The 13202-nt window shown below is 40.5% G+C and overlaps 1 protein-coding gene across 1 annotated transcript in view; it reads left to right on the top strand.

The window, feature by feature from the left end:
- RBMS3 (RNA binding motif single stranded interacting protein 3) overlaps window positions 1-13202 on the top strand; it is a 687926-nt gene that overhangs the window by 436069 nt on the left and 238655 nt on the right. The window contains 1 exon segment of the mRNA XM_048952200.1: window positions 6733-6824. Within this exon segment, the coding sequence (XP_048808157.1) occupies window positions 6733-6824 (92 nt within the window).

Genomic DNA, 13202 nt, shown 5'->3' on the forward strand with positions numbered 1-13202 from the left:
TATATATTTGCTGAGTTATATATGTGTAAATGTATTAGTACTGCTGTAGAAACTTCGTGCTGGTGCCTTCAAATATACTCAGACAAATATGCTGACCTCTTAAAGAATAAAAATGTATTTAGGATAAATGTATTTCATTTCATGATTTCCCAGTTCAACAGGTACTTTTGACTGCTGTCCCTTCCCAAGACAGATATTTCTCTCCTTTCCAGAGCCCTCTTTGGAAGTGATATTCAGTTGCCAAACTTTGAGCAATGTTAACAAACACACTGATAAAGAAAAAGAAAAAAAGAAAAAAAAAAAGAAGCGTTGTCTTAAAATCAATGTCTCGTTTTTTCTAAACAGTTAATTCTTCTTGAAGTCCTGATGTAAATTATATCCCTCGTCTTGTCTGTTCTGGATTTGAGGTCTGACATATAGAGTTCTGGATGTCCAAAAACAAGACGTAGGAACTTTGCTATGTTAAAAATATACTGATTGGAAGCAGAACCCCAGATGGTCTGGTGTTCCAGCAGAAGAAAATCAGTTTTCAGTATAATGGAACTGTTGTAATTGCACTTGACCAAGTTTTATTTCATCTTTACATGACTGTGAGATATTTCCATTTTTATGTGAAATTTACACACATTTTATGTTTCCTGCCATTCAGACTGGATGCATTCTATTTCTACAAAGATCCTAGCTAATGGAAACAATGCATTATAACTTCTGATGAAGGGAGCTTAGTGACTTCAGTGGAACCAGAAGAGCTCCACAGTATGCATAAGCTCCCCATCAGTATATTTATGTACTTCTCTAAGAAATAAACAACAAAAAAACAAGATTAGCTAAAAGAACATGCACACTTCTTCAATCCAGTTTGTATATACCATTTCCTCCATCTCCTGACTGTGCATCATCCATCCTTTCCCTTTATTTCTGTGTGAGCACGTTGCTGTAAAATGCAGAGTTCTACTTGACTTGAATCCAGGTGATTGAAAGCAGTACCTGGCCAGGAGTCAGATGTGACACTGGGCCTTGTGGCAGGGTAAAGCAGTCTTTCCCAATCCCAGATTATCCTCTGTCCTTCATCACAGCTTCTTCTTTCCCATGCTTTGCCAGTGGCATCAGATCTCCAGCTCCGCTGCATGCTTAGGTTCCACACCTTGCTGCTGGGAAAGCACACATCTCCTGGCCTTCACTGTTGTTTTCATTTTCATTTTCCTTTATTTTTACTCATGTCACTGCACGCTGGGGCTCCCATGTGTGAAGAACTTGTGCCCACTGGGGGAGCACACCATCATCTGTGCTACTGCTGTACACTCTGCCCTAATTGTGGGGACAGCAAGTGGCAGGTAGCCCCTTAAATTATTTGGTGTTACCCTTGAGTACCCGATCAGTCAGGGCAATTCAGAGTTTGATGTCTTAGAGCTACACACACCTGCAATTACTTAAATCCACAAAACTGCACCCACAGGTATTTGCAGGCACAAAAAATGTTGGCATAAAATTAGAGGCCATTTCCTAAAACCTGTGCCTAAATTCTGATGATATAGTATATGAGGGGTTGTTATTTTGAAATGGATTTGCGGAAAGCAATTGAAAATCTCCAGGCATCCCATCTGTGTTTAAAGTAACAACAATAACAAAACTTTAAATTAGCATAGGAGATTTAAGACATTTCAGGAAAACATTGATTAAATCTGCCAATGAAATGAATGTGTTTGGCGAGTGACCTAATTAGTGTATACTTGGTTCTTTTTCACTGCACTGCTTACCACTAATTGCTGTTCTGCTGGTCTTCTCCTGACAAGTAAGAAAAAACAAGGATGAGGGATTTGTTGAGGAAATAGTGACATTCAGTTTTAATTCATTTGAACCTGCTGCCAAGCTTAATTATGGAGCTGCAGAATGGAGAGCAGGAGGCCCCCAGCCGCTGGGGTTGTAGGAGACTGAGACATTTAGCGTCTGCTGGGGTATTCAGGTAGCACTTACTGCAGCAAGCTATAAACTTGTGCTTGCTGACGCTTAGCTGTTTTTTTTCCCCCACAGGTACAAAATCACTGCTTTTATTCCTGAAATTTAATTATTTAGCTATAATGGCATCAAGCCAAAACAAAATTACAGGCGTTTTATTTCTTGTAGGAAAGGTCGAACAATTAATCTAGATAGTCTTGTCTTGTTTTCTGGTGTGTGGGTTGTCGGGTTTTTTTTTGTCTATTCACATTTACAAACTAGTCGTACATGTCACGCCACAAAAGAATTGGGGATCTCAACTCTTTAAAAGAGTGGATAACAGCAAGACAAGGGGAAATGGTTTGAAGTTGAGGGAGGGAAGATTTGGGTTGGATATCTTTACTATGAGAATGGTAAGGTGCTGGAACAAGCTGCCCGGAGAGCTTGTGGATGCCCCGTCCCTGGAGGTGTTCAAGGCCAGGTTGGATGGGGCCCTGGGCAACCTGCTCTAGTATTAAATGGGGAGGTTGGTATCCCAGCCTGTGGCAGGGGAGTTGGATCTTGATGATCCTTGAAGTCCCTTCCAAACCAAGCCATTCTGTGATTCTGTGTGTGTGATCCCAGAATCAATGTACCCAAACTCACCTGCACTGTAAGTGCTCTTCATCTAAGGGACTTGCATTGGTAATTAGTTCAATTTCTGACTCTCCCAGTAGCAAGTGATAATGTAGCTCTCCCTATTTGTGCCTTGTGATCTTAAAGGAAAAGGGCAGGATGCCTCATAAGGAAAGAGGAAATAGTTTTGATTTTGGTTTCCTGTGGTGGAGATTGATTCTTGCGAGCAATCTGGAGGTCGTGGCATAGAAGCTGCATGTGTTTTACATGATGTTCTGCACAAGAACTGGAAAAGATAGTCCATAGATGAGAACATTCATGAGGCAGTGATCAAAATAATAAGAGAAAAAAAAACGTACAACAACCACCAGAAACAAAACACAAAGCCAGGCACTGGAATTTGAAGATAGGAGAGAGTGGGGCTGGTAGGTTCTGCATTTGTTTTTCAGACAAGGAGAAGCAGTGCAGACATTTTCTTACAGCAACAGCATCCAATTGGCAGACCCCAGTCTGAATCTGTCCCAAAGGACATTTCCAGCCCGCGCGCTGTCTCGTCCCAGGAGAGCCAAGGAACGGCTGGCTGAGCAGGAAGCCCAGCCTGAGTGGCCAGAGCTGGCTCTGCACCTGCCAGGGCAGCCAGCACAGCCTGGCCAGGGGCCAGGGTACATCCTAGCCTGGCCCAAAGGGCAGGGCTCTTGCATCTTGGATGCTCATCTTTGCTATGGGGAGATCAGGAGGAAATGTCACAGCACCCACCCTTAGCTGCTGTCTAAACTCAATCAACCCTGAAAGTCGCATTAAAAATAAACATACATAAATACATATTTACATATTTTTGTTTGCTTGTGTATATATATATATATATATATATATGTAAGTATATATATAACCTGTGCTACTTCCTCACTGCCCAAAACAACAACTACAACAAAATAAAAATGAAGTAAGATTCTAAACAAATGAAAAACTCAAGTACAGATCATCAGCGTAGCCTATAGACATCTATAGGGAAGACCATAAACTGTGCAGAAAGGCAACATGCTTGTTTTTCTGTTCCATAGCACTACAAAGTTCTTGTAAGGATACTTGAATGCTGAAGCAGCCTGGGAACTTGGCTTCCTCTGCAGCAGATTGATGTGCTTTGGAGTGCTTTGCAGCCATGGAGTGATTTTGTCCTGATGTTCTGTGTGTGGTGGAGAGATGTGTCAGGAGCAGGGAGGGCCAGAAAGATGCTTGGAATGGAAATTAAGCTTGTGGGAAGGAGAAAGAGCAGCTTTGCAGTGATGCAAGTAGTATTAATGCCAGAATGCATAATGGCCAGCTGAAGATGCAAGATTTTTGTCTTGGGACTGTCGTTGGATCTATGACATGGATATCTTAGCCACTTGTGCCTATTGAATAAATGTTTAGGAGAGATCCACTGCTTTAAACATTATGGACTGATGTTAATCTTCAATAATCCATTGCTAGATGTGCCTGATCCCTACAGTACAACACCAGAAAACTCTTCAATAATTCAGTTTATATTTACAAGCAATAGTAACTTAGATGAGAATACTTACTGTGCTGCCTAGAAATTTATATTAAAAAATCATTTCCCTTCTATTACTGCATACATGAATAGTGTGCTGTGCACTGATGATAAAAGTCAAATTCCGATGCTGTTATCTGTTTTTAAGGGAAGTGTTAGCTTATTCTTGCACTGTCACCTCCAAGTTTTCTGGAATGAACTCAGTGAGAAATAAAAAGAAATTTTATGTCCTGAGAAGAGCACTTTGCTACCCTAAAAAAAATCATTTGCGCTGTGTTTGATCCAAGCCACCCCATGACTTCCCAATGCGTTTCAGGTTTCCCATTTGGCAGCTCTGGCTTCTTGACAGGATCTCTCCTTCAGCAATATTGCAATTGCCTCTGATCTGCTGCCCTCCCATAGGGCAGAGGCACTAAGGAAGCCAGAGAGATCTCTTGCTCTTCTGTAGCAGAGGTTTTTTGCTTCAAAACAGCATCAGTTTCTCTGTAGCTCTGCAGCTTGAAGAACAAGGCAGAGCAACCTGCCATGGAGAACAGGCTGGTTTCCAGGTGGTATGCTCTGTAGCTTTAAAAAAGGGAAAATTAAATGGGAGAAATTGAATAGATAAAGCAACCTTCTCCCGATTGACCAAACTCCAGTGCGCTTGTTATGACAGAGCTTATTAGGTATGCTGTCCAATACACAGTTGTTCAGACTTTCCCTCAATTTGTAGTAATGCCCTACCAAAAGCAAACAAACAAAAACAAAAACAAAACAAAAACAAAACAAAAACAACACACCAAAGTACTCCAAAAAGAACAACAGAAAAACAGATTGAGGAGAAAGGTTCAGATCTGACTTTGATATCGAAGTAGTGCTTTTCAGCATCTTCATAGGCTTTGTCAGCATTTTCTTTAACAATCTTGGTGCTTTTTTTTTTTCTAATTTCTTTTTCATTTTCTTTCGCAAATAAGATTTAAGCCAACAACAACAAAAATCCATACACACAAAATTATCTCATCATTGGTAATGCATACATACCAAAGGAGTAGAGAGAGATGTTTATAACCTGGGGCAAGGTGATTGCAAGCACACATTCTCATGCGCAGATGTGGCACACAGAGGAAGGCAATGAGGCCTCACATGAGGAGGAAGAAAGGCTGGCAAGAGAAAAATGGATACAGCAGGAAAGCATATCTGTGGTTGCCTCCTGTATTATATGTGTTGACGTAGTAAATGGAGATGTCTGCAAAGGAGCTGTGATACTATAAATATGCTTGTGCTAATATTATGAAAGCTTTCAGGCAGTTCAGCTTCAAGCATACGGCTTCCAGGGGAGAGGTGGAGTCCAAACACGGCTTGGCTGAGCAGCATGTGCCTACCTGTGTCTCAGTTGCTTAGTGGGATGTAGGCTCAGGTTTTCAAAGGGTTCCCTGGATGGATTGTGATGCTTGGTGAGATTTTTAAGTCTTCCAAAGTCTGCTGAAAGCTTTATGTGCAAGACTTAAGTGCCATTAAGTGCTTAGAAGTTGTTAAAAATTCATTTTGTGTCCTCTTTGCCCATCTTTGTGTCGCTAGGTAAACAATAATACTTCAGGGCTGATGTCCAGTAGGGGCGTAACAGCACTAGTCCTTCTGTGTGAGCATGCCAGTCTTCCATGTGGAGGAAAAAAATGGGGAGGGATACAGTGAAGGAAGAAAAGAAGATAGGAGTGGTTAATAAGCTGAACTTCAAATACTGATGTAGTAAAGCCACTTAAAAGCAGATGACCATTCCTTACCAATTGCAGACAACCACTTCTTGTCAATCTGTAAGATGCACCTTCTCTAAGTTAATGCTAAACAAATGCCCGAAGCAGCTCCTGGTGGAGCCAGGTGACGAGGTGAAAGGAATGGAGTATGAGCAAGCTGTGGTTATCCTACTATCTTCTGCAGCTATCTGGTGGATGCTGGCCCAGCACAGGTTCAGAGGTTTCCTGAGTGCGCCCACCTGCTGGAGGTCTGCTGTGGGCTCCCTGCCCCACACACCAGGCTCCAGCTGGTTGTAGAGACCTAAGACCCTCGTACAAAGCTTCATCCTTGTCTGGTTAAAGGAACAGGGAAGGAGGGCTGTTTTTTCATGATCTAAAGCACTGCAAGCTGTAGATTTTTATAGCAGTTTTCTATAAGGGCACATTGTCTGCAGAGACCATTTCTATGTAAACTTGTATCACAAAATGAATGCAGGCAGCAACATGAAATGGGGACAGCTGCCCAGAATGGAGATGGTGGTTGCTCACCTGGGCAGGTGGCAAGGACTGTGCCTCTTCTTATGGAAGAAATAGGGCAAGAACCCACTGCACCAGAGCTCTGACAGGGAAAGTGTCCCACTTTCCTATCAGGACAGGCAAAGGGCTGCTGTTTGTCCCCTCTCCTGCACACCTTGCTTCCCTTTGAAGCCTCAAGTCATTGCATTTCTTTAGATCTCATTAGGACAGGAAAGGACTAATTAGTTCTAAAGAAGGCAGGAAGAAAGCCAAGAGAAACAGAGGAGTGATGGCTGCTGGTAGTGGAAGTGCTACCAGAAAACCGTGACAGTGCAAGAGAAGGAAAGGTCTTCCTTAAGCAATTAAATCTTGATCTATGTGCAGCTCATGGCTAATGATAATATGTATTTATTGTTTATTTTTTAGGTTACGGTTTTGTAGATTTTGACAGCCCAGCAGCAGCACAGAAAGCAGTAGCATCTCTCAAAGCAAATGGCGTGCAAGCGCAGATGGCAAAGGTAAGAGCAACTGTGTAATTACTAGTTTAATTGAGCTGTGTGTCATTTCTGAGCTGTGAGATTTCCAAGAGTTTGTTTTATTCCTGTTTTTTGTAGGCTTTTGGATTGCGTATTTCACTGTTTCGTCCTTTGGTTCCAGTGCCTTGTTTGCCCTGTGATCTGTGTTCTCCAAGGGCCATGTCTTATGCAAGAGGTTCTACTCTGATTCCCAATTTCCAACTGCCTTGGAGTAGAGCTATTAGGTCCAGAGCACTGCAGTGGCAGAGAGCTGGCAATGCCTTATCCTGGCTCACTGGGAAGGAGTTATGTAGTTGTCTCCATTGGGCTCCTTTGCCTTGGAATGTACAGGTCTATAAAGGAGAGAAGTCTCAGTTTGGCTTTTCCTGTACCTTTATTTTAAGAGTATAAATAGAATTGTACAAGATTTTCTGAAAGAATATTTGCTAGAGATTGCCTGAAGGGCATTGGCATGTGTTGTTAGGAGAGGCTGCAGGAGCCATGCTTTGCATCTTGCAGCAAGCATCCAGCAAGGTGAAATACTCTGGTTCTGGAAACATCCTTTGCTCACAAGCAAGGGGCTGCGGGGTTACGGGAAATGATTATCATGTGCTCCAGCTGCTGCCTTTCCAAAGGCATAATCATGTGTCTTTGGGCTCTAGAGTGTGTCGGCTGATGAAAATAGGCTCAGCTTTGTACTTTCGAAATGCCTTGTCTTAGAGTCACTGCAAGCCCTAAGTATTGCCTGAGTTTGTCTGTGTAGAAATGACACTAGCCTAGAGTCTTGAACAGTGAAAACAAATGGGTAATATGAAAACAGAGACAAATCAACTAATAAATAATCACAACACGTGAACATTTCAATTTAAAGGAGTACTGATGATTTAAGCCTTTACTTTTCAACAATATGAGGTTTGTTTTCTGGGGGTTCTGTGACTGGAGCCATTTGTGATTTCGAGGAGGCTGGCACGTATACTTCTTGTTTGCATAAGGATGACTGTATTTTTAATATTTAGCCATGGTGCCTGGAATCTGAGATAGGTCCTTTGTAGCGTGTTTGATAATTCAGGATAAATATACAACTGACTTTTCTTATCTCTGAAAAAATCAGGAACTTTTTAGAAAAACGGATTCAACGGAAACTGAGACAGCTTTACACAAAGTACCTCACATTGCTGAGAAGTCAGGAGCCTGGGAAAGCAAGTCTATCTGGAGAAAGAAGTTAGCTTTTGCAGGTGTTGGAAGCCAAGTTGTGTAACAGGACTAAAAGACACCGCTACCTGCCAGTGTCTGAATTAACAGTGGATGCTCAATGAGCTCTGAAAAAAAAAAAAAGAGGTGGAAGAAGAATTTCTGGAAATTTATCCAGAGCAGTTTTGTTCTGACAACTGCTTAAATTAGTAGTAAGTGGTGGCAGTCTCATGAAAAAAGACTTAAGTGTGAAGAAATTACACAAAATGTTTGCATGCTATTCCTTTGCAAAACAGAGTCAAAGTTCTTTATTTTCTCTTCTACATTCCAAAACAGGGGGACTGCCAGGGAAAAGACAGAAATCTATGCTCAGTGAACGTCAAAAATCTTAGTTCAGACATGAATGCTTTTGAATGAAGGTGAACAAGGTGTTGGCCAGCTTTTCTTTGCACTGGCCTTCTCCAGTAGCGAGGAAAAGTATACTGAAATGTCGGTGTATTCTGTGATGTTTTCCTGGAGAGAGGTCTTGCTCGGAAAGAGAAGTTCTTTCTCAGTTTTAACACGATATAGTTTTTCTCATAGAAATCCAGAATCTTATTTAAAAAACAAAAAGCAGAACTGAACCCCCACCCATGCTGGCTAACAGAAGTATCTTGTGGATACTTGAGAAAAATATGCTCATTTTATTGATGTTTAAATACAGCCACCTCCCTCATTTTTATAGCATTTGGACATCCTTTTGGCTGATTTTGTTTCAGTGCTGCCTCTGGAAGAAGGTTAAACTCTGGTGGATTGATGCTCCAAGTCCCATCTCTGTTGGAAAACTTGTCCCGTCAAGGCTAATACTTGCTGTAACCCTATGCAGGGAAAAACACCATTAAACGTGTTTGAATCTCTCATTTTGTTCTCTTGGATGCTGTTCAGCATGGTGCAAAGCAGACAGGAAAGGATTCAGTAGAAGAACAGCAGTGCTATGCTTGCAGGGGTGAGCAGAAGCCTGTGGATGGCTGCCCATCCAGTGGGATGGGGACAATCCTAGCCTCCTACCATCAGATCTAGGCTCTCTTGAACATATGCACTCTCTTTTCCTCTTTGGTTTTCTCTCACATAAGCACCCAATGCAGATTTTGACTACTTCCACTCTCTTACATTCAGTGACTTTCCTCTAAGCTGTCCATCATTAGCAAAATTCCTTACACTTTGATTTATTGGGAAAAAAAAAAATAATAATAATAGTATGGAGCTGCTGACTGATAAGATTACTTCATACATGTTTTTGGTCATCTGTGGAATCAGTTCAAACATGCAGATTCATTGCATTTGAGTGTACTTGTCTGGGCTAATAGTGATTTTTTTGGCTTTTATTTTCATGCTGAAAATGTTGCAATTGATATGCAACTAGGTAGTCCTGTAGGAATAGTTGATTTATTTCTCTCTTTGCATTTGGAACCACAAAAACACAACACTGAAAAGATGATGCTTGTGTGCATGATCTATGCATCATTTTCATTTTTTCTGTGTGCTTATTTCAGGCATTTTCTTGAAAAATGTTACAGACAGAACATGGAAAATTAATTAGGAGAATCTTAGTAGCACGTGAGTTGGCTTATACTAGTAGAGTATGAAAAACATATTAATGAAATCTATATGCACATCTATTTTTGGCATTTGCAACTGTCCTGAAGAGCCCTGTACAGCATATTTGTAGTGAGACTTCTAAATCTGCTTTGTTGGTAAGCTTTTAAGTCTGAATTTGCCTACTGACTCAAGAGAAGCTAGTTCTCTAAATAACTTTGAGGATCTGAACTTCTGTCAGTGCTGAAACTGGCGTACAGTGCTATCGTAAGGATTGGGGATCTCACTACCATCTTTTATTTGCAGTTCTGGTCTGTTGTAAAGGCCATGGAAGGTTGGAAGTTCCAGCAAAGACAGTTTCTTGAAAAGAGCATGTAATGGCTTCTAGTATAATGGCTACTTAGCAGCTGATTATCAAGAAAGTTTTTTTAATCATGTTATTATGATAATTGTCTTCTCTGGGTTTGCTTTTTATATGTAATAATTCCTTTAGACATCCTCATTACCTGTGTCAGGAGTGTGAACACTGAGGAAATATTTAGTCAGTGTTGGTAGTTGTCTAAATCCAAGAAACATTTATTGGCTACTCTGATGCAATAATTGCTTTACAGAGTATATGCCACACAGCTTAGATTGGACAAGGCTGTATCAATAGACTCTGATGGGTTTTGTTCTTTGAGAGAAATACAGAAAATAATTTTGCTTCTTGTGTGATATTTTTCTCATCTCTCCATCATGCAGAAGCTTAAACACAGGGAGCAATCACAATTGAGTTGAAATGTGAAAGGGAAACTTTTCCCACAGAACAGAGCCAAGTATAAAAGCTTGTGAAAGGAGCAGAGAGTGGCTGCTCTAGAGTTAAATAGACAGTTTGTCTCCAAGGAAAAGGAAATCCCACAGAAGAATCTGGCACAACCAAGTGTGTCTGTGAGGAGTGCTCCTCTGTGAATGCTCCTTGCTGTCTTGCTAAAGCGTTTACTGTCTCACCCTGTACTTGTGCACAGTGTGTGTCCAATGCTGAGCTGAATCAATAACAAGCCTGGGTTAAATTACAATGAAAAATTATAGCTGGGAACACGTGAAAGGTGGTTAAGTTCAGATTTGTAAATTAGAGATGCCAGTGCCTCTCTTTTGTTTCCTTTCTTTAAGCAGGTCAGTCACACCAACAGAGCTCTTTCTAAGCAAAACCACATGCCCAGCAAAGCTGTACCATCCTTATCCTCTCACCTGTTTATCTGTGGTTGTTTTGCATGAGCTGCCTTTCACTCTCCTAAAGGGAGCAATAGTTTTCTTGCTGGAGTTGCCTCCTAGGTACAGTTTTTATCAATGCAGAATATTCTTTCATTCTTTAAAGAATAGTGGTTAAGGAAAACAAAGGCGTTGTAGAGATGCTAAATTATTTGTTTGTCGTAGGTTTTATAGATTTTGTTTTGTTTTCTTTTCTTTTAATGAAAATGTGGTTTTCCAAACCCAGATATTTTTTTGTGAGATGGAACATTGAATTCGGGAATGAATGTGCTATAGCAAGGTGCTAACTTTAAGTTCTAGAAAATCTGAAGCAGCAGATGATTTGGTCTTTTGAGTTTTCTAACAGTTACGGCTAAAGCAGTGAGCAGCTTTGTAAATAACATCTAATGTGATGGATTGAGATGACAGTGGAGATGGGAAGACTTCATAATCTTGTCCAGCCTAAAAAATGTCATGCTCCTATCTGAGAACTTTCTGGTAGCTTATGATACTGTTCCTGTTTTTAGATATTCACTAGCAAACATGGAGTGCATTAGTTGGAGCCATTCTTGAAAAAAGAATATCAAGTAATCCTGAGGATATTAAAATCCAAGTGCCCTTTCCCACACGTGTGTATTTCTCCTGAAATGATGTAGGTCACCGTGAAGAGGATATTCATAGGCAGTGCTTGTACCACATCTGCCAAATTTATACACAAAAATTTCTTCGGAGGTTTTCAGAAGTGCTTAACTTAGCATAATTCTACTCTCCTGGAAGTGAATGGGACTCTGCGTTGATTAATGGAAAGGAATTAGGTCAGCGCTATGTTCCTTTGTTCCTAAAGATCTTAGCTCAGCACCTTTCTTAACCACTTAAGTTAGCTTAGACAAATTTTATGGCACATATAATCATGTTTCTTCTCTACCTATCACCTCAAATAGACCTTGCCATGGCATTTTACTTCCCTATTCAAGTGCTGCTTTAGTTTCTAGATTGACTTAATTTTTTTCATACTGTAACTTCAACTATGATTAAAACATTCCTATGCCTTTGAAAGTTGCAATGTAAATAATCAGCAAATATATCCATCTCCATGCTCCTAATGCCCTGCACCACAGAACAGATGCTGGTAAGTGAAAGACATAGCCAGCATTTAGGCTGAAGAACACTGGAATTACTGGGTTCTTTTCGGGTTATGAACTTCAGCCAAACAAGAATTGGCCTTTTTTCATAAACACACATTGTTCTTGACTTTCCTCTGACTTGGAACAGATTTGAATTGGTAATAATACTGCTGAAATCCACAGAGCTTTGGCAGTTATAGCTAGAAAGAAGAATGGGGCTCCCTATCTTTAGCACTCACATAGCTATACATCTTGGAAGCTCTTACACACTCTTTGCAAAACCTTTATGTTTACAGAACAGGAAATCTGAGTCTTGCAAATGAGTTAAACACTGGAGTCAGATTAATTCGTTTTTCCCTCCATACTCAGGAAACTCCGAACGCCCCGTGGAGGAGTTATCTGACCACAACTATGCAGCCTGGGAATCTACAGCTCAGGCTGAGAAACTATGTTCTAAATTCAGTAGGCACGTCTTTACTCACCAGGAAAAAGCCAGTCCACACCAAAACGATCAAAAAACTGTGGTTTTAGAAAATATTCCTGTGGTAGAAAATGTACGTAGCCTTTCTTCTAGTGACATATCGTTTAATTACATTCTTCTGTAACTCAGCATGAGGACGATGCTTTTGTAAGTTGAGAAACAAAACATCATTGTATCTAGCATGCTTCCTCAGGAGGAGATGATTCACGTGACCCAGAATGGGAGGATACGTGCATGCATTTTGGAGTATCACTCAGTTGGGCCGAGACAATAAAGCAGTGCAATTTCTGTTCAAATTAAGCCACTGGGTTATTTTTGTTTGATTTGGAAAACAGGTGTGCAAACTTCAGTAGCATTTCTTTGTGAGTGCTATGTGACTGTTCATCAGTCTGGAAATACACAGGTGTGTTTTCTGCCTGTTAACTCAAATGTACTACTAATGCACACAGATATTCCTGGCGCGCATATGCACCCCCCTCTGAATATCTAAATGTTACAGTATCAGTGAATACTCTGCTTGTTTTTTCCTTATTAATTAATGCCTCTTATTCAATTGTCATGTCTGAGTGACTGGGCTGTAATCTGAATAAATTTAGGTTTATATGCAATTTTCTTCACTAACGAATGATAATTTTTACCACTGGGAAAAAAAAACCCTCTATTTTTCTATATATAAAATTATCAGATTTAGCTCTTCTTGTGATACATGCAACAGAGTCATGATGACGGATAATTTCATTTTTTCAGTCCTTGGTCTTTCCTTTATTATGCTCAGAAAAGGAA

The sequence above is a fragment of the Lagopus muta genome, chromosome 7 (genome assembly GCF_023343835.1).
Source record: "Lagopus muta isolate bLagMut1 chromosome 7, bLagMut1 primary, whole genome shotgun sequence".
Taxonomy (NCBI): Eukaryota; Metazoa; Chordata; class Aves; order Galliformes; family Phasianidae; genus Lagopus; species Lagopus muta.